The sequence below is a fragment of the Pyxicephalus adspersus genome, chromosome 1, assembly GCF_032062135.1.
Source record: "Pyxicephalus adspersus chromosome 1, UCB_Pads_2.0, whole genome shotgun sequence".
In the NCBI taxonomy this organism is placed as follows: Eukaryota; Metazoa; Chordata; class Amphibia; order Anura; family Pyxicephalidae; genus Pyxicephalus; species Pyxicephalus adspersus.
The window spans coordinates 177,749,653-177,773,475 of record NC_092858.1 but is presented as its reverse complement, the minus strand read 5'-3'; the positions used below and the strand labels follow the sequence as shown (position 1 = coordinate 177,773,475).

General features: G+C 42.2%; 2 protein-coding genes across 6 annotated transcripts in view; one reads left to right on the top strand and one right to left on the bottom strand.

Annotated features, from left to right (window-relative positions):
* Positions 1-11,480: 11,480 nt before the first annotated feature.
* On the bottom strand, positions 11,481-21,877 carry LOC140321730 (ribosomal RNA processing protein 1 homolog A-like). The gene is made up of 16 exons (XM_072398522.1): positions 21,744-21,877; positions 21,400-21,482; positions 21,156-21,213; positions 20,917-21,002; positions 19,856-19,917; positions 16,481-16,604; positions 16,325-16,389; positions 15,946-16,070; positions 15,551-15,603; positions 15,070-15,167; positions 14,952-14,971; positions 14,540-14,656; positions 13,847-14,244; positions 13,542-13,694; positions 13,338-13,404; positions 11,481-12,242 (listed from the first exon to the last, which is right to left on the bottom strand). The coding sequence occupies exons 1-16, from the start codon at positions 21,853-21,855 to the stop codon at positions 12,094-12,096; spliced, it is 1,770 nt and encodes a 589-aa protein (XP_072254623.1). The 5' UTR covers positions 21,856-21,877; the 3' UTR covers positions 11,481-12,093.
* A 105-nt stretch (positions 21,878-21,982) lies between these two features.
* Positions 21,983-23,823, top strand: part of HSF2BP (heat shock transcription factor 2 binding protein) — a 9,694-nt gene continuing 7,853 nt past the window's right edge. The window contains exons 1-3 of one of the 5 annotated variants that reach the window (XM_072398521.1): positions 21,983-22,125; positions 23,265-23,410; positions 23,580-23,662. In XM_072398521.1, coding sequence (XP_072254622.1) covers positions 23,329-23,410; positions 23,580-23,662 — 165 coding nt within the window. In that variant the 5' untranslated portion in view covers positions 21,983-22,125; positions 23,265-23,328. Of the gene's footprint in view, positions 22,126-22,182; positions 22,410-22,477; positions 23,411-23,579; positions 23,663-23,823 lie in introns of those variants that run through there. The other 4 variants (XM_072398520.1, XM_072398519.1, XM_072398517.1 and 1 more) reach the window with 4 other exon arrangements.

Sequence of the window (23,823 nt, the reverse complement as noted above, 5' to 3'; positions counted from 1 at the left end):
AGGTATCCCGGGAGGGTTTCCGCTCCCATTTATTCTCAACCGCCTAGGCGGCCGAGAATAAGAGGGCGGTGCTGCACCGTTTTTTAAAAAAAAAAAACAGAATTTTTACCTTCCATAAAGGCTGTCTACTCCTTTATGTATAGTGAGTTTAGGTACTTTTAAGGCCTCCACACAGATGTTGCCCTCCCACACTACTCACTGACAATTATGGATTCAAGAAGCTAGAGGGCACACTAAAAGAGAGAGAGAGAGAGAGAGAGAGGACCTGGACTCCAGCAGTGGGGAAATCCCGGGATGGCCTGCTGGAACAGCCACACTGCAATCCCTGGATTTATAGCACTGAGATCAGCCACCTGCATGGCACATATCTGCCCTTTAGTACCTTTCCCGTTGGTTGCCTACTCATAATACAAACTGATAATCCTGTGCACCCCCATACAACAAACTCTCACAGTCCTGGCTTTTGCACAACAGTGGGTGCCTTTCCATTACGAACAATGATAGTCCTGGCATTCAATTACAAGAAGACATTAACACACAATATACACTCACAGGCCAACCTTCAGACAATAGGTTGCTATCACACTACAAACACCAGCAATCCTAATTTGCTCACTATCATTACATATACTGGCAATCCTAATATTCAACCACTAAAGGGTAACATCTTACAATATTTGGTAACAATCCTGGTATCCAACCAGCAGAGGCTGCCCAGTCATAATACAATGTGGTATTCCTGGTAACCAACTTCTAGAGAGTTCACTATCACACTATACACTATCAAACTACACATTTCCTATTACACTTGGAAATTAGATAATTCTGCCAGATCAGTCCATTTCTATATCAATGCAGGTCTAAACATTAGAGTTAAAACTATAACTAAACTCCAACTAAATGATTTCATATTAGCTATGCAAATATACTTTTTAGTTATCTGTTTGCTCAGTTCTGGGGTTATATTATTGTAGGATGTCCACATTTATCACATTATACTTCCACAGGCCTGCTATTCCAGTGGTAGAAACACACTTCCTTCTCTCTCCATCTTGTCCTGGAAACACTGACCTGCTGCTGGACAATCTTCACAATATGCCACTCTCGAACTTTGTGTCCCAGTCTATGACAGCAAAAACATTTGATGCAATTAAATTTACCTTTCCTGTGCACTTGCTTCCACCTATTGAGTAGAGCTGGGGTGGAGATCTTATTTATTTCATCTCTAAAAACCCATCTTAAGTAAATCAGCCAGAGCTGCCATCTTGAGACCACAGACCTGGCCTTTCAATTGTGTAATTTAACCTGTCCTGTTACTATTAAAGTTCTATTTTTTTCTATTTTATTAGAGTTAATCACACTCACATCTTTCCACCAATGGGAAGTTATAGCAGCACACATCCTACCTCCACTTACATCCTTGAGACCTTTGTTAGGTCATCATTAAATTTGCTTTTTAGAGCTGCACTCTCCTGATTCAAATCTTAAGCTTTGTCCACAGTGGTCTCAACACATTTTGAATGCACTTGTACTAGTAATGTCCTACTTCCCAATTCTACAGAAAATGTTCTGTTTTTTCTCTTTATCTACCAGCTCACCCACTCCTCTATCTCAGGCACAATGGTTTCGGCAAAGGTAGGGGTACATTTGAATGGGTAAGTTAGCCGTCATCTGTTTAGGAATGTTAATGTAATGCGCCTGGGCACACAAACCACAACCAACTCCAGATATCCTTTTATTACGTTTTATTACTGTCATAAAACACGACAACGGTTAAGTTCGATAAGCAAAGTACAGGAGGGTAAGGCAAAGACAGGTCAGGAACAATCCGAGGTCAGGGCAGGCAGCAGACAAGAATGGTCATTAACAATTCGAGGTCAGGGCAGGCAGAGTTCAAGCAAGAGTCAGGTTCAGACCAGGTCACTATGGAAATGACAAACGGGATTAGCATAAACCAACACAGGGACGCACCCAAGCACACTGTGTTCACAGAGGCTTATAGTGGGCAATGGTGTACAGGACAGGCTCTCCTTAAATGGCCAGAGTGACCAATAACCTTGCGCCACCTGGCGCCATTTGATTGGAGAGTAACTGAATCCCCTGCGGCCGATTGGCCTCAGGGAATTCAAACTAACTATGTCCCGCCCCGCGGCGAGGCAGCCGAGTGCCACGCCCTTGGGGGGTACAAGAGGCACGCATGGTAGCGAGCACACCTCTTCCCACAGCACCCCTAGGACATGCACTACTTTGCACATCCAAAGGAGTGCTGAGAACAGGAGTTTCTGTAACCACGTCCATAGAGATGCAAGGGATGCCGCCTGGCTGAACAGTAGTTTGGCCAGGACGGATCCCTCTGCCTGCAGAGAGAGACACGCTGCGAGCAGGGCAGCAGCCTCGGCCATGCTGCCTGCTACAGCGGCGTCTCCCTCTGCGGCTGGGATCCCCAGGGACGCCGCGGGTTCGCAGGACAGGTAAGTTCCTTACAGTTAAAGTATGCTTTTCTGTTATAAGGATAAAAGCCCCAGAAAGCACACCAGAAAGTCCAAACATCTGTCATCACCTAGTCCAGCACATCATTCCTCTAAAAAATGTTGGGGGCCAAGAGATGTTTTACTGCAGAGCCCCCTCTCCATCTGGAAGCCCTTTAGGTGAACAACTAGTTAGTAGTCTATTTTGGACCGATGGTTCCAAGGCAAAAGACAAAATGTCAGATTCCTGGGTGGTCTTGATTGTTTTCAATGGTTACCTGTTAGACCCTCCAAAGTCAAGGTACACCGGTGGATGCAAAGAAATTACAGGTTCTTTGATCTTATGTTCAAGAATTACTATGAGCTCAAGCAGTCATTCCAGTCCCAAGGCATTCCAGTGAACAAGGCATCATTTTTTATTCTAAACTCTTTCTGGTACAAAGGGCCCTAGGGATTCCCATATACTACTGAACCTCAAGGATCTAAATGCTTTTGTTCACATTAGATCTTGCAGAAGTAATTGATTAGGGTTAGGGTTAGGGTTCTGCCTACCTATATCCTAATAGCAGCCAGTTGACAGGTTTATCTTTGCCTTGCAGTCTTCTTCCGCCTTCATCCTCAGTTTGCTTGTCTGCTGCCATCGCTCACAGAACATTTACCGAAAGCTTTGTCACGTTGATAGCTTTTCTCGCTCTTTGGGTACTGAGCCTGTTTCATTATCTTAATGATGTTTTAGTCATGACAAAGTTTAGGATCCAGTTGGAGAAACACAGAGTTTAGACCTAGACACCTTTGCTCAGTTTAGATGAGTAGTAAAACATTCAAAGAGTCATCTGTTCCTTACTCAGGTGATGGAGTATATGGGGATCACCTTCAATAACCAGTTAGCCAGGGTATTCCTTCCCCAATGCAAAGTGTCCCAAATGAAGAACCAGGCAATAAAATCTTTCAAGACTCGAGTACCTGCACCTAAAAGTTAATTGGACCAGTTAGCATATGTCCAACCCAGGAGTTTATTAAAGCAAAGAAGTTGAATATTCTTGAATGGCCAAGTCAGTCACCTGACCTGAACCCAATTGAGCATTTCACTTGTTGAAGACTAAACTTCGGACAGAAAAGGCCACAAACACACAGCAACTGAAAGGCGCTGCAGTAAAGGCCTGGCAGAGCATTAAAATGAGGAAACCCGGCATCTGGTGATGTCCATGAGCTCAAGAATACAGGCTGTCATTGCCAGCAAAGGGTTTGTGTTAGCCCTGCGGGTCGTGCTGGCGCCGCTGCTCCTAATTGCAGGCACGGGCGCCGGGTCCTATCTTTCAGGTAGAATACCTCAGTACCTGTGTTCCATGCCAGAGTTTCCTTCCTGCTGGAGACTTGCACTGGTGTTTGAGCTGGCCTGGGTGTATCTGTCTTCATCCATGAGGCAACACATTCACGCCCGCTGTTTCTACAGCCTATGGCTGGAGCTCTCCTAGTATTTAAAGGCACTTCCCACTACAGTTAGTGGCCTGAGCAATCTCATGGTGTTTGCTTGTCTAACTCCAAGTGCAAAGGTGCTTCTTCTTTCTGCCTTTCTGTGTACCGGATCTTGCTTATTAACCCTTGGACTTGCCTGTTTGCCGCCTGACCCTGACCTCGGATTTTGTGTATGGACTTCTGCCTGATTGCCGCCTGACTTTGACCTCAGATCTTGTTCACGGACTTTGTTTATTACTACCTCTCCTATACCTTCTTGGCCACGCAAGCCCCTCGGTGCTTTGCACCAAGTACCCTGACTCCTGTGGTCAGCTGCCACTGACCCGGGGATTGCTCTGGAGTGGCACCTGGAAGCTACCCTGTGGCCCAAGCCTATCCTCAACATCAGAGGCTCTAGTGAAGACCTGGTAGCGGCTTAGTTACGCCCCTCTGGAGCATACCCAGTCAGTGGCACAGTGGGTCCACACCCGCTAGCGTTACAGTTTACAACCAAGTATTAGAAATGAACATTTTATTTTAGCTTTTTAATTTGTCCAATTACTCTTGAGCCCCTGACATAAAGCAATTGTGTAAAAAAAGGATTTAGTTCCTCGCATTTTATGCAATCTTTTTGTTCAACCCACTGAATTAAAGCTGAAAGTCTGCAGTTCAACTGCATCTGAGTTGTTTTATTTAAAATTAATTGTGGTAATGTACAGAAACAAAATTAGAAAAAAGTTGTCTCTGTCCAAATATTTATGGACCTAACTGTATGAAGGGTGTAATGGGAGGTACACGTGCCAGATCTGTGGCTTCTTAAGGTTCTATTGAGCAGCAAGTGTATAGGTCCGATCTAATAGGCAAGTACTTTTTCCCAGCCCTGGAAGCCACAACCCATCATAGAAAAAGAGGAAGAATAATTGTTGTCACCTGCCTGATGTGTATTTTCATGATAACCAAGTGCAAATATAGAGTCCCCCCATTATATCAGACTCCGTACTTTACAATAGACCTTCCCCTTTTTCATCAGAGTTCCCCACCTTTACCTTCCCCCTCAGACTTTTATCCTACATCAAAGCCCCCTTTTTATGTTAGAGTACCCCTTCACATCGGAGTCCCTGACCAGGTTTCCTATTGGCTGTGCTAAGTGGAGTTGTCCACTTTCCTGGGCATCTGCAAATAGACAGCAGCGCAAGGAGGTTGAGATGCCGCTGGACACTGAAACCATACAGTTAGGTGCAAAGTGATTCACGGTATGTCCTCCATCCTGTTTGTGTGCATGGGCACAATGGGATGCTCCACCCCACAAAGTGCTAGGAACACCCTTAATTAGGTAACAAAAAGGCCCTCTGCACTTTCCCCTAACTTTTACCTCTCCGTTCTCCCTCCAGACCATTCCTAACTTTATGAATCACTCCTACCTTTCTGCTCAGGTTCATGTTCTAACAAGTGGAGGATACTTCGGGATAAAATTTCTGGAAGGTGTATACCCTGTTATGCAGTCAGTGTGCATGGGTGTAGAAGTCTGATGTGGAGTCTTGGCAGCATTCTTAGTGTGAGGTTCCTCTTTCCTAGGTTCAATACTCTCTTCTTCTAGTGGTGTTGTAGCGCTGCTTCCAATTGATGCATCGCATGTGGCCCACCAATTACTTTTAGATTGTGAACTGCACATGTACAGCATAGTCGTTTTCGATATTTGGCACGTGGCACAGGAGCAATTTTGATTTGTTACTACTAGTTTGGGCTCCCTGATGGCAACAGTCCTCCATGAGTGAAGAGGACCAGCTGGGAAGAGGTCTTATTGCATTGTAGTTTTCTTGTATTCTAATCTTTGAGGATTTATTGCAGGTGGTTTGGACAGGATTCCTTCAAACCCTAGGAGGAAAGTCACAAAAATAATTAGAGGTAAAAGCAGGATTTATATCATTTGATATTGCACAGTAGGAAAAGAGCAGGGCATGATGACATCCCTCATTTTTTTAGTAGGAATGAAGCAAAATTAGCATGCAAGCACAAGCCATCATAGGTGGCTCTCTCCTCTACAATCTATTATGAATGCTGCAGCCAGACTCATCCATCCTTCCCTCCGCTCCTCTTCCGCTGCATCTCTTTGTAGTTCTCTCCATTGGCTTCCATTTCACCTCAGAATCAAATTTAAGCTCCTGTGCTCCCACCTACTAGATTGTAAGCTCTTCGGGGCAGGGTCCTCTCCTCCTGTATCACTGTCTGTATTAGTCTGTCATTTGCAATGCCTATTTAATGTACAGCTCTGCGTAATATGTTGGCGCTATATAAATCCTGTTTAATAATAATAATAATAATAGGTGTTCATCCTCAGCCTCTGCTTCTTGATGTCTTTTACCTCTTCCTTCCCCTTTGTGTACGCAGTGGTTGAGAGCTGTTCAGTCGGCTAGGTCTTATTACCTTCACTTTCCCTCCCATCCTAGAGTAGATACGAGTCCAGAGGACCTTCCACAGATTTGTGCTAGATATGTGGCTCTACATACATGCCATTAAAGTTGATGTGTGGTTCACAATTGATGGAAGTTTAAAGTGCTGGAATCTGAATCAGGGGATGTGATGGCTTAAATACACTACTTTGTTGGTGAAGGTCTCCAATATATCAGCCAGGGCATAAATCTTAAAAATTTGGGAAAAAAGCTGACCGATGAGAGAAAACTCTTCATCAATATGGTCAATCAAGATCATTATTAGGGATTGGGCCAGGCCTGACAAAAAGTCCAACATGTAAAACCACGATATAGAGATATATAGGATTTGCATTCCTGTGATTTTCCACCATGACATTGGCTAGCAAAACATGTTGCCTTGCTTTTAGGGAATTCAGAATAATTCAAAGATATCAGGCATGGAAAAGTCTACATCAGCTTTAAGAGGGTTTATACGGTAACATAGGTGGTTTGCAGGCATGTGGTCACCTTGACTTCAGTTTCCAAGGCAATAAGAGCTAGGACTTCAGGGCAGTAAGAGATTCTAACAATTATCTCCTATTAGGACAGCTGAGGAACTACATGGTTTCTGTTTTACAGAACTTCAGACTTGGGAGCTTTAAGACTGCATATGATATAGGTGGTGGTTGATTCAGTTTGCCTTTCTAATAGGCTGATTACATATTTGGTTACTGACCACAGGGCACTCTAACTGAAACAATGGGCACCTGATGCCAATTCAAAACAAGGGCTTTCTTCTAACTTGTGATCAAGCAACCTATTCTTTGTCAATGCCCTGGAAAAGGTCATTAAAAGGTGACAGGACCCATGTCAGGGAATGCAGTTTGTCAATCGAGTTTTTCTACCTCCTTGATCTTGTTGGTCCCCTGGGCCCATGAGCATTTCTTTTAAATGTAGTTTTTTTCTCTACTGCAGTAGTATCAAACCTCATTGTGGTAGCCTATTGTTCTGCTATCCTCTGATAGAATGAGCTTGAGGTGGTGGATGAACCTGAACCTGATGAATCGGGTGGGTATCTTAATACTCAAGACTGGGACACGGTTACTTTGGAAGACTCTTTGGTCTGGGAACTCAATGCTTGGACTGGACAGTGCATGGTAGATGAATGGATTTAGTGTAAAGATATTTAAAGGTTTAGGCTTTAAACCTTAAGCAGAAAAATTTTGCAAATAGATGAGCTGCAGTTGCCCATTTACTTATTTATTTTGCAATGGAAAATTTTGGCCAACACCTTGGTTCTTCCTTATACTCCAGCTGTTGACAACTACCCAAACCCTCTGCCTTAAACAAGTGAACTAAATCAGTTGGCTGCCTGCACAAAATGTGGGTGAGCTGAATTTATTGACTTGGAGGTTAAATTGATGGATCTAGAGGGTATAGACTTGTTTGTACCAGGGATTAATATACTCCTGAAGGACACCAAGGTTCTTTATCACAAAAATTGGGAGAAATTCCTACAGATGTCCTCTTCACATGGCTGGGATGCAGGCTCTAATTTCTTCAGCTGGCCTTAGCTGTGGGGTTCATTTATAACTCTTTAAGTGTTCAATTATCAACCTTTGTCACATCTGACAAAGCAGAAGTGGGCTTTCATCTTTTGGTCAAACAGTTCCTAAAAACATCTCAAAACATAAGGATTCTGCTAAACCAATTTTTCAAAACTGGGCTGGTCTGTGGCAGAAACCCTGCCTGCCTGTGCCATGAACCTGTTTGAATCCTTTCCTTGGCAGTGCTCCTTATAGAATCTGAAATTATTGACTGTCTTTTTGCCCACAGAGCATCCAAGTTTCAGACTTTCATAGGCACACATAGTTGGAGGTGGTCAGAATTAGCAGTACTAACCTTGTAAAGCAGGTGGAGTCTACAGCAGAACATTTTAAGGAGATTGGACAGTCTTTAGCTAATCACTACCTATCTTTCAAGAACAAAGAAATTAGATCTACTGTCAGGATGTTCTTACTAGAGATTCAAAATGGGCTAACAGCCACATCTAAGTAAAATAGCACTTAAAACCCTAAATATATCAAATTGGGTGGTTAGCCAGGAATATGGAAAAATGTTACCTACTGTTGGCGCACAGACAGTGGGTTTGCACCACCCCACTTTTTGATAGAACTACCCCTAAGTAGACGATAAATGCATGCCTATACTTTACCTAGCTGTTTTTTTGTCCTTGCGTTGGACCAACCGATGGTATGTTGCCTCTGTGTCCTACTGCCAGCACGGGTGCTCTCCACAATGGATGGGGACATTTAGTAAATCTATTCCTATGTGTAGTAGAGATACTGGTCCTAAAGCTAAGAAAGTATCCATGGGTTCTTGATTTCCTATCCTTTTCTTATCTTTTCCTGTGAAGGTATCATGGGGGAGCTATAGGTTCTGGAGCATGCAGAGCATTGTATGCCTGGAATACATTCTAAACTGGTTCTGCTGCATTGGCATTTTCACCGCGTGCTCCCATTTTCTTTCAGGTTGCACAGGGCACCCATCATATAGTGAAATGGATTGCGTTCCCATAACCCTGTTTGGTCTTTTCTTGCAGACAGCCTCTTTGCCTGTAGTTACCTGGTAAGTGGGGGAAATGGTTGGTGAGAGTGTTTCCAGCAATTTTCTTCCCCATTCTGGATCCAGAAGTTTTCTGGTATTCTTTTGCAGTTATTGTTCACTATGGATCCTTTATGCCCTAATCACAGGACAAGACAGCAAAAAGGTAATTCATTTTTTTGGTATTGTTTTTTATTTTAAGGAATTTGTGTCTTCAGTATATAAAATAGCAGGGCACTGAAGAAGAGATCAGAGAATAAAACATTGGCACAAGATTCAAAGACTGGCCACAGGTGTTTGCTTTCCCATTTACCTCCAGAGGTTGGTCTCTGATCTTTAATGATCCTTTCCAAGGACAAATGACTGCACGATGCATGAACGAACACTGCACAATTATGATCACTCCTCCTCCATTGTGTGGATGGTCGTTCAGGCGATGAACCATGTACACACGCCAGATTTTCTTCTGATATCAGCCCTGAGGCAATTATCAAACTGGCCCAGTCCTTATCTGGCATGTGCACCCAGCCTAATATTCCTGTGGGCGTGCTCCAGCATCTGATACTATTAAAGCAACTAGAAGACTTGGAGATGGTGTTGGACTCCAGGAGAGGCAGTCATTCTTCCCTAGCAGAAGGTATGGATTATCAGAGCAAGACCAATGAATGATTAGTTTCCCTTCTTAACGGCATGGGAAAGTATAAGCATCACTGGTGCCATGGCTTTTTCTTGTCAATTTTTGTGGTTCAGTGGGTTCATTAGCACTTTCAGGTTGCACAGGCACTTTCACCGGTTGTTTGCCTTTCTTCGCCAAATGGACTGGATTTCTCTATGTTAGCAGATTATCTTGCCAGTAGCAGTGGAGCAGAGTTTAAAGTAGAGAATGAAGCCAAAAAATCTGAGCAGCAGCTGGCCCATCGATCCTGGAAATTGGATCACTGTTCCTTCAGATGCCAGTTTCCAGGATTGGAGAGAGGGCTCATTGGACCATCAAGCTCAGTAAAAAATGGCCAGTCTGTGGTAAAGTATTCCATTTTGGAGCAGTCTACTGGCTAGGGTGTTGAAGGAAGTCCTTCCTTTGATCAGGTGGCTGCATGAAGTGAAGGTACTCATGGACAATAGTGGTGGCATATGTCTTTTACCAAAGGGGACTCCGAATGCATTTTCTCCTCCTCCTGTGAGTGACAAACTTCTCTTTTGCTGAGTGGAGATACAGCTGGATGATTTTTCAGCCACATAGTTCTCCAAATGTGTAAACTTCCTTGTGGACAGTTGAAGTAGCAGTTTCAGGGATCTCAAAAAATGGTCCCTAAAATGCTTTTTTTGTTTTTTTTTAGTTAAGGGGTATTTTCCAGGTGGGCCTTATGGCCACAAAGGACTCCAACCTCTAATTTTCATGGGGATAGGGAAAATCAATTTAGCAAGAGAGTTAGCACTAAAGCCATGGTTCCACAGCGACCCAGGGGCCTTGGTACTCAAGCTGTCCACAACTGCCTCAGAACCTCTACCACACAAAAGAGATATTCTAGAACAAGATGGTCATCAGCAGCTAATGGCACCTCCTTGAATTTCAGGGCCTAAAAATTAAAGGGACCAGAAGGTACAGGTCTTCTCACATGAGAAGCCTTACTGCCACATAATTTCAAAGATTAATTGGAAAATACATGGGAGTAAAGCTGCTGATATAGATAGGTGGTTCTGTGAACAGTGCTATCCTTACCAGAAGAAGGCATATTTAAAATATTAGATATTCATCAGATTTCTTTTTCCCTCCAGCAGGACAGTGTTATTACTGGTAGGAAGCAGTAAACCATACTTTATCTTCTAGTTAGGGATGGTCCTATCAATTGACAATGCAGAGCAAACCCATTGCGTAAGAAAAGAAAATTATGAAACGTATTGATAAACATTTTCTGTATTCCTAAAACTCCCCAAAAGAACACATCCCCACTATGTGCCATTGCTCCATTAGTTAGGAAGCAGTAGGACGTGTAGATGCCTTTGTAAACTAATAAAGGTCCTAATTAGATACATGAAAGTGTGGCAGTAGCTGTTTTGACTCATAGTATAGAGGTCATAAAATTATTTTCCCCTGAGGTAAGGATCATTCCCTACAAACCATCCTGAATGATAATCTACACCACTAGAATATAGGATTTTGATTTAATGCAGTGAGTTCTGAGACTGGTATTTCTTTGGGTAAGCCTTCTATACAAAGGACTGCTTGCCCACCACTTTTACATACTGTATTTTTTTTCAAATAAAGCTTTCAGTAGTAATAAAGCCTAAATATATTAAACCCCCCTTTCTTTAGCACACATCTGGCTGGTGATAAACTGATGATTTAGGGTTAGGCTTGTCAATCATACAGCATTTAAGGTAAGAAATAATGATGAAATTAGACCAGCTGATGAGAAACACTGTATACATCATAGGATCATATCAAACTGCCAAAGTGGCAGACACCTTCCATTAAACTTTCATGTTGCTGCTTGATGCTCATCTCCAGAAATAAAACTCATAATTCCCTTTACCAAACTCATTGTGTGCAAAGGTTTTTACTTGCACTTCAGAAAAACACAATCTGGCAAGGCAGTGGCAGACTGTAAAATGTAGAGTTATCCTTTAGGTCTACAAAGTTTATACAAAACCTCCATGACCATACTGTACTCTCCATGAATCCGATTTATATGTGGTGTCACCTTTACTCGATCTCAAGCCCAGCTCTTATCTACTACCTCCAATACAAGATGTATACATGAAGGAAAGGTAAAGATGCAGAATAAGGGGCACCTGACATAACAAAACATTTGGATATCATGTCAATTTGTAAAGAAAAGAGAAGGGTAGTGTTCCTCCATAACAAACGATCACATTCCAAAGCTCCTTTTTAAAGAAAGTTGGATATGAAGAATGTGACTGGCTGTTTTGGGCTCACAAGGTCAAGATGTGCACTGCTCCATGGTGAAGTCCTGAAATATGAAACGCACCAGAATGCAGAATAGTCACTATAAAACCAAAGGAGAATATCCTGCCTATGTATACACATATGTTCCAGAAATAAAAGGAACAATTTATTAGGAGGGACAGAGTGTCAACTTCATTTGTACAATGTCTTTTCCTCCATTCTGTGTTCATGAAGCATCCAGCAGCTTTTAGAAAAAATCTGAGGCCCGTGCTCTGGGGACAGGACTTTTGGTGGGCGTTTTCAAGACTCCATGTTGTGGCCGCTGGTCTGGGTTGAAAGGAACTCTGGATGAACCAGTTGGACTAACTAAAAGGCTGCGATCTGTCCGTTTAAACTCTAAAATGAAGCACAAAAGAAGAGAAGAAAAAGTATTAGTATCTCCTCTGAAGTCATGGCCAAACACAAAGTATAAAAAAGAGGTTTTATACTTTGCATTGAAATAGCGCCGCTTCTACAATTCCTTGCCATCACTCATGTCTATAGACCAGTGGGCTCTCTGCCTATGTTTGGCCCTGCATTGGACTGCTTGATAGACACAAATAATGCCGGGAATTTTAGTAGCAGCACTATTTCAATGAAGAGGGAGTTCCAGCGGCGGGCCACTCCAAGCCATTGACTCTTATGGTTGGATTTTCATAGAAGAATATCATTATTATTTAACACAATTAAATTAATAAAATTAAATAAGCTTGTTCCAGATTGATTGTGAAGCAAAACCTTTTTCCATATGAAAGGGGTTTATATCTAATGAGAAAGAAAAATTTCCTCAATTTTTCAATAAATTTCAAGGATGGTCCACGACTGTCTAAATTTTTAATTTTGGCCCTTTGTGTATTTGAGTTTGACACCCCTGGCATAGAATGTCTGCATATAACAGCAAACAGACACTAAGCTTTTGGAATGTCTAGCTCCCCACCAAGTGAAGGTAAACTTTTTTTTGTGATACCTGAAAATGTTTAGGGCACGCCAAACTTTTTCCCCCCTAGGTGTTCATGTCCATGATCATTACTATCATATCTCTCATATTACCAGGCCCAGACTTTAAACTCTTTTCATCCTAATCAATTCAAACTCCCACCTTACTACATTTAGCTATTCTGGTAACAGACACAGATGCCTCTCTATTATACCTCCAAAAGTACCACAAATCAAAATCATTCTTTCATCATACAGCCTGTGTCGGACAAAATTAGATTAGGGTCCGTTGTCGATTGTATGGTTTTGATACCCATGCTTTGAACAGCTGCAGGAAACACTCTACCCTAAAGTGCTCTAGAATACCTAGACTGCCTCTGTCTTTCTTTCAGTAAAGTGGTTTCCTAGTAGGGAGAAATACATCAGTATAAAGTACACCAATAGGCTCTGAAAACCCATGAATGAAATCCCCAAAATGTCTCGATTTATTATATCAAGTTTGCCCATCTCACTTACCTGCTGTCATGTTCTTGTTCAAACTGAAGGTGACTTTCTTGGAGTTGCAGTTTTCGTCTTTTTGGATCTGCAAAGGCAACCAGCAAGAGCTCAGATCTTTTTTTGCTGACAGCTATAGAACATCCAAAATTTATACACTATTTCCCACCAATTCACCCCATGAAATGCTCACCAGCCTGGGGCACTTCCCACTATGAACTTTACCTGCTTTATGCCACTTTTTGAGCTTTTCACATATCGGGGTTTTGGGGGCTCCGACTTGCAGAATGCAACAAAATCCTGGCTGGTGGAGTTGACTTTGGCTGGTGGAGATACTGGTGGGGTAACTGAAGTAGTCTCCATTTTTTTATTGATTATCTAGTGAAAGAAAAAACACAGAGGTCAATTAAAAGATTTGCTCATAGATTTGAAGACTGTAAACTTGCTCATTTTGCAAAGTGAGCCTAATATTAAAAAGGTGGAGCAGTATCTTCTTCACCTCATGGCATTCCCCATTTGCAGACACTTACCCGGCTCCTCCCAAGAGCCCGCCTCCGTTTCATCAGCAATGTTCCTCGAAGAGGCAGAACACTTAGACTGAGCCGTAACAGGCGGCTCCTCCTCTTCTTTACTTGGGTCTTAGCAGATGTGTCTGCAATGTGGCCAGTGCCAGAACAATGAGGCTGAGCTGTGATAACAGAGCATTCTTTAATCCTTTGGTCCTTCATCCTAACAGAAGGAGACGACTCTGCACTACCGTTAAGTTGTGTGTGGTCCAATTCTATTTTAGAGGAGGACCCTTTCTTTTTCCGTTTCCTCTTAGCCGGTGGACAGGCCTCCTTTCCTAGATCCTCCAGCAGCTCTCCAGATGCTGAAACCACCCGCTTTCGTTTCCTCTTTTCTGGCTCAGTGTTTGAGCCCTGCATTTCTAGAAAAAGCCAGAGTGACCAATAATAAAAAATTCAGGCAACGGATGGCTGCATGCCTTTTATCTAGGCATTAGATTTCATACTTTAATAAGTTATATTAACTAGTTGTCACTTTCACCAATTTTGCCCTTATACCCACATTTGATACTGAAAACTACATACATGACATCCAAAGCAATGTCCTAACAAATTATTTGGTTATCATAAAAAGCAAAAATGCAATCAGCCAGTTGTGACAACTAGAAGGCCAGCAATACAGATGCACCCTGGTAATATGTGAAGTTCACCACTCACCAAGCATCATCTTTTCTTGATATTTTTTCTGCCTTTTGCGGAATCGCCAACTACTGAATTCATCATCATCTTCATCTGTGGAGACCTCTTCTGGGAAGTCATCCTGTGGGAAGATACCTGAGAATAGAAAAGTACAGAATAAACAAGGATTTAGGAGTGTATGAAAATAGGGGAGGGGGTTTAAAGAGAAGGCAAACAGAGCAAGCTGGTGTAACACAGAAGGGGCATGAAAAACATATCTGGGGGCACAACAGAGAAGAGGAAAGACAAGAGACATAAAAGTGGTACAGTTGAGATAAAGAGGAACTGACGTGAGAATCCTGACAGAGTGCATGGTAGCAGACTGCCCACAGCAGCATGGGGGAGGGGAAGAAATTAAGGTAATGCTTCCTTGGGAAGTACACTCACTTACCTTCCGCTAGATCTTTAAATCTGAAAAAACAAAAAAATAAAACCCATCAGATTATGAAGTGCTTCCAGTATGAGAGCCTTCGAACAATCCTCCATGCATTCACATAGAACAAATTTACCTTTTCACTAGCCGGTAGAGGCTTTTACGGTTGCGGGTGGGGATGTTTTGCCGACTTGCAAGGCTAAACAGTCTATCTGATATGCCCTGATAATCGAACTAAAAGCAGGAAGAGGAAACAAACTTTATCAGTGTCTGAATTTAAACCGTGTGAGGTGCATCAGAATTGAAAGTTCAAGGCCTGGGAACTGACATTTACCGGTAAATTTTAATTGAACATGAGAATAACATGACAAGGGAAGTATGTAAGAATTTTAAGTGGCAATTCAGACAAGTGCAGTAGTCTGGGGAAAAAAAACACATACAAAACAGGGGAATATTTTATGAGGGTCAGATTGTGTCTGATATCATCTGGAATTCTAAATTACCAAGCAAAAGGGGCAACCTCAATTCCCAACATATTGCATAAGCATTGCTGAAAAGACACACCGCATCTGCCCCATAAAGAACACCCTTTCATATTCTACATTGATTCATCTCACCTGCAGGACAGGTCCATCATCTCCTAAATGCCCCCCATACCCGGAGCCACCATCTGCAAGAAGAAATCCAAAGGTTGACAAACCAAAAAGTTGGGGGAAGGAAGACAGAAAAAAGGCATGGAAATCAGGAGCAGGCAGAAAAAAAAAGGCACTGGAAAAAAATGGAAAGGGGTGGACAGAAGTATTAAGGGAGAGAAGAAAGGCAAAAAAGTCAGAGGAAAGATGTGGCACCCACGGAGAATAAGAGGAGAAGAATTATGAATGATAAATGGGGGGAGCAAGGCAGAGAGAAAGCTTAGGAGTCAGATGGGAAAAAGAAGGACAGAGAGAAGAAAGAGGGGAGAAAGGAAACCTGAAAGGAGGCAGAGTGAAAGCGAAAAAATATTTGTGCCTACCATTGCTCACTTCGTCATTGGTTAGATCATGTCCAAGTTCTTTCATTAGATCTTCAATAGCGAAAGGAGCTTGGTCCAGAATCATCTGAAATATCCCATTAACCACCGACTGCTGGAGGATTGGGCTGTCACAGAGAGTGTCAATATGTCAGAGAATAGTAAGACTGGTGACAACTGCAGAAAGTGAAACCCAAGGGGGCAGGGAGCAAGGGAGAGAAACCACCACACATTGTGAGAAACTACTGACAGACTTCACAGTTTTCAGAGCAGAAAGACCAGTATTAGCAGTAGAAAATTTCATAATATTCACTACTTTCAGCTTAGTTGCAGCTAAAGCAGGTCACATAGTAAAGAGTTTTACATTTCCCATCATACTTACTCCTTGGTTTTTGCAGCAATCTTACAAAATGGTTCAATGAGTTTGGAATTCATGTCAGCTGTAAGCTGTGACCCAGGAAAAAAAAAACAGAAAAAAAAAACACATTAGAAAAATATAAACAATATGGGTCTACAGATAATGGAGTCATATTCTTACCTCTGTGGAGCCAATCTTTGCTAACTCTTCCAAATAGATGTCTATCAGATGGTGCTGAACTCCACTCGGAGCTTCTTTCTTAAGAACTTCCTCCACTAGGATCAACAGAAACTCTTCCATCATACTGGAAAAATATGCATAGTTAGCACAAGATACAACCACTCACTAAACTCGCATAGCAACCAAGACATTGGTCCCCCCCCCAATATATTATCTATATTTCACACACTGACTATTCTATATTCCATGTTCTTTTCCACCCTCACCACATTTACAGATATACCTAGATTCACTGGCCACTTTACTAGTTAAACCTTGTTAGTACTGGGTTTGACCCTCTTTTGCCCTTAAAAGTGCCTTCATTCTCCATTGCATAGATTAAACTTGCTCAAGAAAACATTGCTCCTGGTTCACATTGACAGCAGTTACTAATAATTTGCTAGCGATACATCCATGGCACAAATTTCTCCTTTCTGCATATGGTGCTTTATTAGACTGAGATCTGGTGACTATAGCTATGTCATGTTTAAGAAATCAGTTTGAGATGATTTGAGACAGGGACAAGGTACATTTATCCTGCTAGCAGAAGATCGATACACTGGAGTCTAAAAAAAGATGGGCATGGTCAGCAATAACATTAGGGTAGGCATTTAAACAATGCTCAGGTGCTACCAATGGTCCCAAGATGTACCAACAAAACACACCATCACAATACCACCAGCCTGAACCACTGATATAAGGCAAGATGTATCCAAAGTTTAGCATAACTATCCAAGAGAAGCAGCAAAAATTGGAAAAATGTTGCCTGGTCTGATGAGTCCTAATCTTCTCGTGTGCAATTTTGGGGAGTCTGAGCAAGTTGTAGCCTGTAGGTGTCTGTTCTAATGACAGGAGTTGAATCTGGTGTGGTCTCATGCTGCTGTAGCCCATCTGCTTCAAAGCTGGGAGTGTTGTGCATTTATGGATGCTCTTCTGCAATCCTCAGGGCAGTGAATGTTTTTTTTTTAAATTACAGTTCGGTCCATAAATATTTGGACAGAGACAGCTTTTTCTAATTTTGGTTCTGTGCATTATCACAATTTTAAATGAAATAATTCAGATGAATTTGAACTGCAGACTTTCAGCTTTAATTCAGTGGGTTGAACAAAAAAGATAAAAATGTGAGGAACTAAATCCTTTATTACACAATCACTTCATTTCAGGGGCTCAAAAGTAATTGGACATTTGACTCAAAGGCTATTTCATGGGCTGATGTGGGCAATTCCTCCAATATGTCATTATTGATTTGGGAGTGCTTGTATGTGGAGCAGCACGGTGGCTCAGTGGTTAGCACTCCGGCCTTTGCAGTGCTGGGTCCCAGGCTCGATCCCCAGCCAGGACATTATCTGCATGGAGTTTGCAGGTCTCCCCGTGTCCGCGTGGGTTTCCTCCCACATCCCAAAAACATGCAGTAAGGTTAATTGGCTTCTCCCTAACAATTGACCTCAGACTACATTATTGGCATATGACTATAGTAGGGACATTAGATTGTAAGCTCCTTTGAGGGACAGTTAGTGACACGACTATGGACTTTGTACAGCGCTGCGTAATATAAATACTGTGTAATAATAATAATAATAATAATAATGTGGAGGACTTTGCTGTGAACAGACAACATGCGGTCAGAGCTCTCCATGCAGGTGAAACAAGCCATCCTTAAGCTGCAAAAAACAGAAAAAACCCATCCGAGAAATTGCTGCAATATTAGGAGTGGCAAAATCTACAGTTTGGTACATCATGAGAAAGAAACAAAGCACTGGTGAACTCAGCAACACCAAAACACCTGGACGTCAATGGAAGACAACAGTGGTGGATGATGGCAGAATCATTTCCATGGTGAAACCCCTTCACAACAGCCAACCAAGTGACAACACTCTCCAGGAAGTAGGCGTATCGATATCCAAGTCTACCATAAGGAGAAGACTGCATGAAAGTAAATACAGAGGGTGCACTGCAAGGTACAAGACACTCATAAGCCTCAAGAATAGAAAGCCTGGATTGGACTTTGCTAAAAAACATCTAAAAAAGCCGGCACAGTTCTGGGAAAACATTCTTTGGACAGATGAAACCAAGATCAACCTTTACCAGAATGATGGCAAGAATAAAGTATGGAGAAGGCGTGGAACAGCTCATGATCCAAAGCATACTACATCATCTGTAAAACATGGCGGAGGCAATGTGATGGCTTGGGCGTGCATGGCTGCCATGGCACTGGGACACTTGTGTTTATCCATGATGTGACACAGAAGCAGCCGAATGAATTCTGAGGTGTTCAGAGACATACTGTCTGCTCACATCCAGCTAAATGCAGTCACATTGATTGGGAGGCATTTCATAATACAGATGGACAATGACCCAAAACATACAGCCAAAGCAACCCCGGAGTTTATTAAAGCAAAGAAGTGGAATATTCTGGAATGGCCAAGTCACCTGATCTGAACCCAACTGAGCATACATTTCACTTGTTTACAAAAAGAGGGGAGAGGGGTAATTATGTATATAGTGTAGATATGGCCTAGCCTGGATTGAAACATGGGAAGAGTGAAGGATGGGATTATCGGGGAAAAAGACAGGCTTAATTAGACCTTTTATTTAAGTAGGTGAAAACCCTAACCCTAACAGACCTTCTATGCTAGTGGTGGTGGTATAATTAGGCATCAAAGTGATAAAAAAACAGGTCAATATAATATCTCATGTAGACACTGTTCTGTGGAGTATCTCAGAGTTCCCAACACGTTTCACCTCAATAGGAGCTTCCTCAGGGAATTGAGTCGCTTTATGAGGTTGCTGACAACCTTGACCAAATGGGAATATAGTGAACATCAGTGAATATTCAATTTTGTGAAGAAAGGTAAAATCAAAACTTGAAAGTTGGATGTTCTAGTTAACGTTATTTGGTGTACCCAGTCAGAGGTTGTTCCGTATGTAAGCCAAGGGTGGTAAATAATAGTTTAACACTTAGTGTAATCGGACATCTGAATTAGATAACCAGTACCGTCTGTGACTACTATGTAGAAACGTATGTGAATTTGGTACTGACAGCCAATGGGGTTCTTGACTTAAGAATTAGGTGGAAGTTTAAAACATCGGGTGAAAAAAGGCAGTGCATATATTGCACAAGTTGTCAATAGCTTTAGTAGCAATATCTTTTGTTGTTTTGGCGTGGATGGATTGGTAGCAGCAGATCAGCAGTTTCTAATATACCTAAAGCAGCCCGTTTTGAACCAACAACCAAGCAATGTTCAATAACACTTAAACCGCCTTTTTGCCCCATTCTAAAACTTGGTCATTTTCAAAATGTTTACATGCCTAAATACCTATATCCCATACACTTACCTCTCCTCCCAGCCAGACTGTTTTAACAGTTGTCCTGACTGATGAAGGACAAATCGAGTCAACTTTAAAAGAAAAGAAAAAAAAAAAAAAGGTCAGACATTTATCCTCTACAACATTGTTCCAGGACTGATAGACTGAGGCTAACATGGTGCAATGAGGAGCCTGCAGTACAATATATATACAGAAGTTGGGCAATAGGCTGCACTATCCACTTAAGGACAGCAGTAAATCTTGCAATGGGGAAACCAACCTAAAAAAGGAATTTAACTTTCTGTTGAATTCTTAGGACATTACCTGACAATCTAATGCTACACAGACAGTAAAAATATATCTTGGTGTTATATTTCCTTCTCCGTCCCCTAAACCTTGTGAGGGAACTATGGAACCACAGCTAATCATCTTAATAGGTTCCAGTTTCTGGACTGCATCTGACTTTAAGGGCTACACTCACGATCCTTTTCAACAACAAACGACTGCACAATGCATGAACGAGCTCTGTATTTACAGCACCATTCTGCTCTATGGAAAGGGGAGGGGGAAAATGAAGGAGCGACAGCCCCACTGTGCTCTCTCCCCTTTCTTTGCATTACGGTTGTTCGGACGATAAGTGCTGTACACATGCCAGATTCTTGTCCAATATCAGCACCTAGCCAGTAGTCTAACGTGTGTACATAGTCTAAACCAACCAAATAAAGTTAAAGATCATAGAAGTCTTTGCTACTCTCCCATCCGTTTTCTCCGTTAGCCATTATTTAATGCAATCCCACTCAAGTGATACATGAGAAAATGTGCCCAAATTCATTAGGTGAAAAATAAAATTTAAGGATTGCAAGGAACAGATTTAGCATTAGCTTTTCAAAGGAAACTTTGCCAACTTTATCAATCTAAATACAACTTGAGCAGAAGTTAAATGCTGAACTGGTATATGACAGTAGACCAGGAAAACATTCCCTTTCCTCCTCTACTGCCTACTCCTCCCCCCTTCCTTGAAAATAGGGCAGAACCAATCTCCCTATCATTCAAGAGAGCAACTGACACCACTCTTCCCACAGCTAACTTACGGTGTAGAATTTATCCAGCCTGAGGCGATCAATCCCATTCCACTCACGGTTTAGAGTCTGCCAGAATGCTCTGAGAAAGAGATTTCCTGAGAATGGAGATTATAGAGGAAAATGGAGAGATTAGGATAACAATGGCTCATTGGACAGCGGGGAAAGGAGAATAAACCAGGATACATAAGTCAATAGGGATGCGGAGGAGACAGAAACAACAGGCAATACAAGATGGTAAAAAAACTCACGAGATTCTCTGGTGTGAAGAATGTGAACCAGCTGTGCCATATTCCGTGCCAGTTCTTCCTGCAGCAGAGAGGAGATCAGGTAAATCAAAGAGAAAGACACTTGACCCCCCAAAGCCATGAACCACAAGAGGATCTTTGAGAAAACAGGTCTTTAATGCCTGCAGAATTGGTTTATCCTGAATCACTGTCCCTCCCAAATTCACCCCCATTTCCTTAAAGCTAAGATAACATTGAAATTCATTACCTGAAGAATTGGCTTGTCCTGCATCCACATGCAATAGAAAAGGCCTTTCCAGATTTTGCTGAATTCATCAGATGTAAATTCGCCTGTTTGCAACCACAGAAAATGTGAGTAATACCATACATTACCACAACCTGCTCACTTTACTTCCATAACCCCACCACACTCACCGATTTATACAACTCCCCATAATTATTGCAAACCCCCCATAACCATTCCACAAACACTCAAAACTTTCTGCCCTACTGACTTCCATGCACCTCCCCTAAAATCCTGTTCCCCTGCACTCATTCACAACTACAAACAACTGCCCAAACACCCCCAACTTCCCGCATCTCCCTCCTCACCATCCCGGCTCCTCTCCCGCAGGTAAGCCCGTAATCTTCGTAGCGCCCGGTCCCGGCTTTTCTTATCATTTCCAGCCAGTCTCTGCGCAAGCTGCACACACGGATCCGCCATGCTGCTCTCACGTTGGACGCTCTTAGTCGCCAGGTAATGACGTCATATAGAAGAGCCCGACACGTTTACGATTCTTCCTGTCATAAGCAGGGCGCCATTTTCCTGAAGACAATCTTCCACCAGCTAATAGGTGAGGACTCAACAAACATGGCCACCAATTAGAAATATAGGAGACATAAGAGAAATTAGTGACGCCCTGACAACGGAAAGACAGAAGCTGAGGTGTGTCAGGAGATTTACTGATCTGTACTATACAACCCCCCAATACAAGTATGAGAAAAAGAAAGTGCACCCTCTTCAATTCCAAAGTTTTAAAAGGGAAATCACTTACTTTTCTTACTGACAGGCTTCAGATAATTTTCCTGCTTTGCCTTGTTTTTTGCTAACTTTTTGGGGCTCTCTTTTGTGTCCGCCATCTTCTATATTCATTCTTCTTTGTGATGACTTACAATCCCACACTACAGAATCAGAAATGTGAACAAACAAATGCTGAACTCACCTGAGGGAATGCGTGAACTCCAGCATACTAGGAGAAGATACCTTTGGTATATGATGTTAGTATTGCAGGATGCTGTCCGCTTCCCTTTCAATTGTTACTGCAGCGGTAAAGATGGAAGGGGAGAGAAATTTTTCTCATTCTGTAAAAAGGAAAGCATCCCTTCTGTATGTTTACAATGTGAATATAATAAAGATCATCCTTAGCAGGTTCTAAAATGATTGAAATCTAAATTCACACAACTGATCCCGTTGTATTAAATTTTACCAAACATAAAGCCAAATTGATGTGTAAAAAACTAAGTACACCCCTCGATTTAATAGCTTGTAGAAGCCCCTTTAGCTGTATCGCTATCTGGATGATGTTATCCGTCTTTCACATCCTTGTGGCCGACTCTTCTTCACAACATTAAGGTTTGCAAGCATTTGCTCAAATATAGTCCCACCACAGCATTTTGATGGGATTGAGGTCCGGCTGCAGAATCCAATCCACAGCTGTGACACAAATGGCCTCACATTTGATGCTGGAATACTTTGGTATACAGAGGAGTTCATGACTGATGTGAGGCCTTCAAGGTGCCTGGGTCCTTTGGTTACAAAACTACCAAAAACCTCACCACTCCACCACTTTGCTTGGTTATGAGCTGTTTGTGTTGATGTGCTAATAAATAATAATAATATGCTTATTTTCACCAAATGTGGGGCTGTGCATTATGGCTTTTGTGGCATTATCTCTATTAATCATTGCTATCACTTTTCATAACAGTGATTATTAATTCTGTCCTATTATCCATTCTAGGAACTAATATAAATGTGATGCCCTCACTAACACAGAATCTTCTTCACAGATATGAATGTTACACACAGGCTTCTGCTTTAGCTGTCTTTATTTGTCTGCTCTCCCAAATGTCAAGTTCCTCAGAGGTGGAGTTTGTCCTGGTGAGGAGGCGGGATTTGGAGCGTCTGACCACTGAGGTGATGCAAATGAGGGAATTCCTGCCACAAATTGTGAACTCTGAGCTGGTGGAAAGTGTGCAGAGGCTGGAAGTAGCAGAGGGCGGTGAGTCATGTGACCTGTCTTATTTCCGTAATCATGGATGGGAAGGAAGTTTAAGGGAATGTTTGTATTGGGACAGGTTGGGGTTGTAACTTATCTCTGGTATATTAGGGAATTTCAGTTATTTTCCGTCCCTTAAAAGGGAATAAAAAGTCACATTATCATTCCCCAGCACTGGAGGTTAAGGAGCAAGATTGTGAACATATTAGGGCTCGTCTGGAGGTATCCCAGAGTGAATATCTGAGGGCAAAGGAGGTGAGAAAAGACTGTTACAAACCCAATGTCAAACTGGTTGTCTCCTCCTCTGTCTTCATACCTAATTAGGTTGTACCTTTCTCTGTGCTCATACTTCACTCTTCTGTCTCTTCATCTGTCCTCATACTTCACTCTTCTGTCTCTTCATCTGTCCTCATACT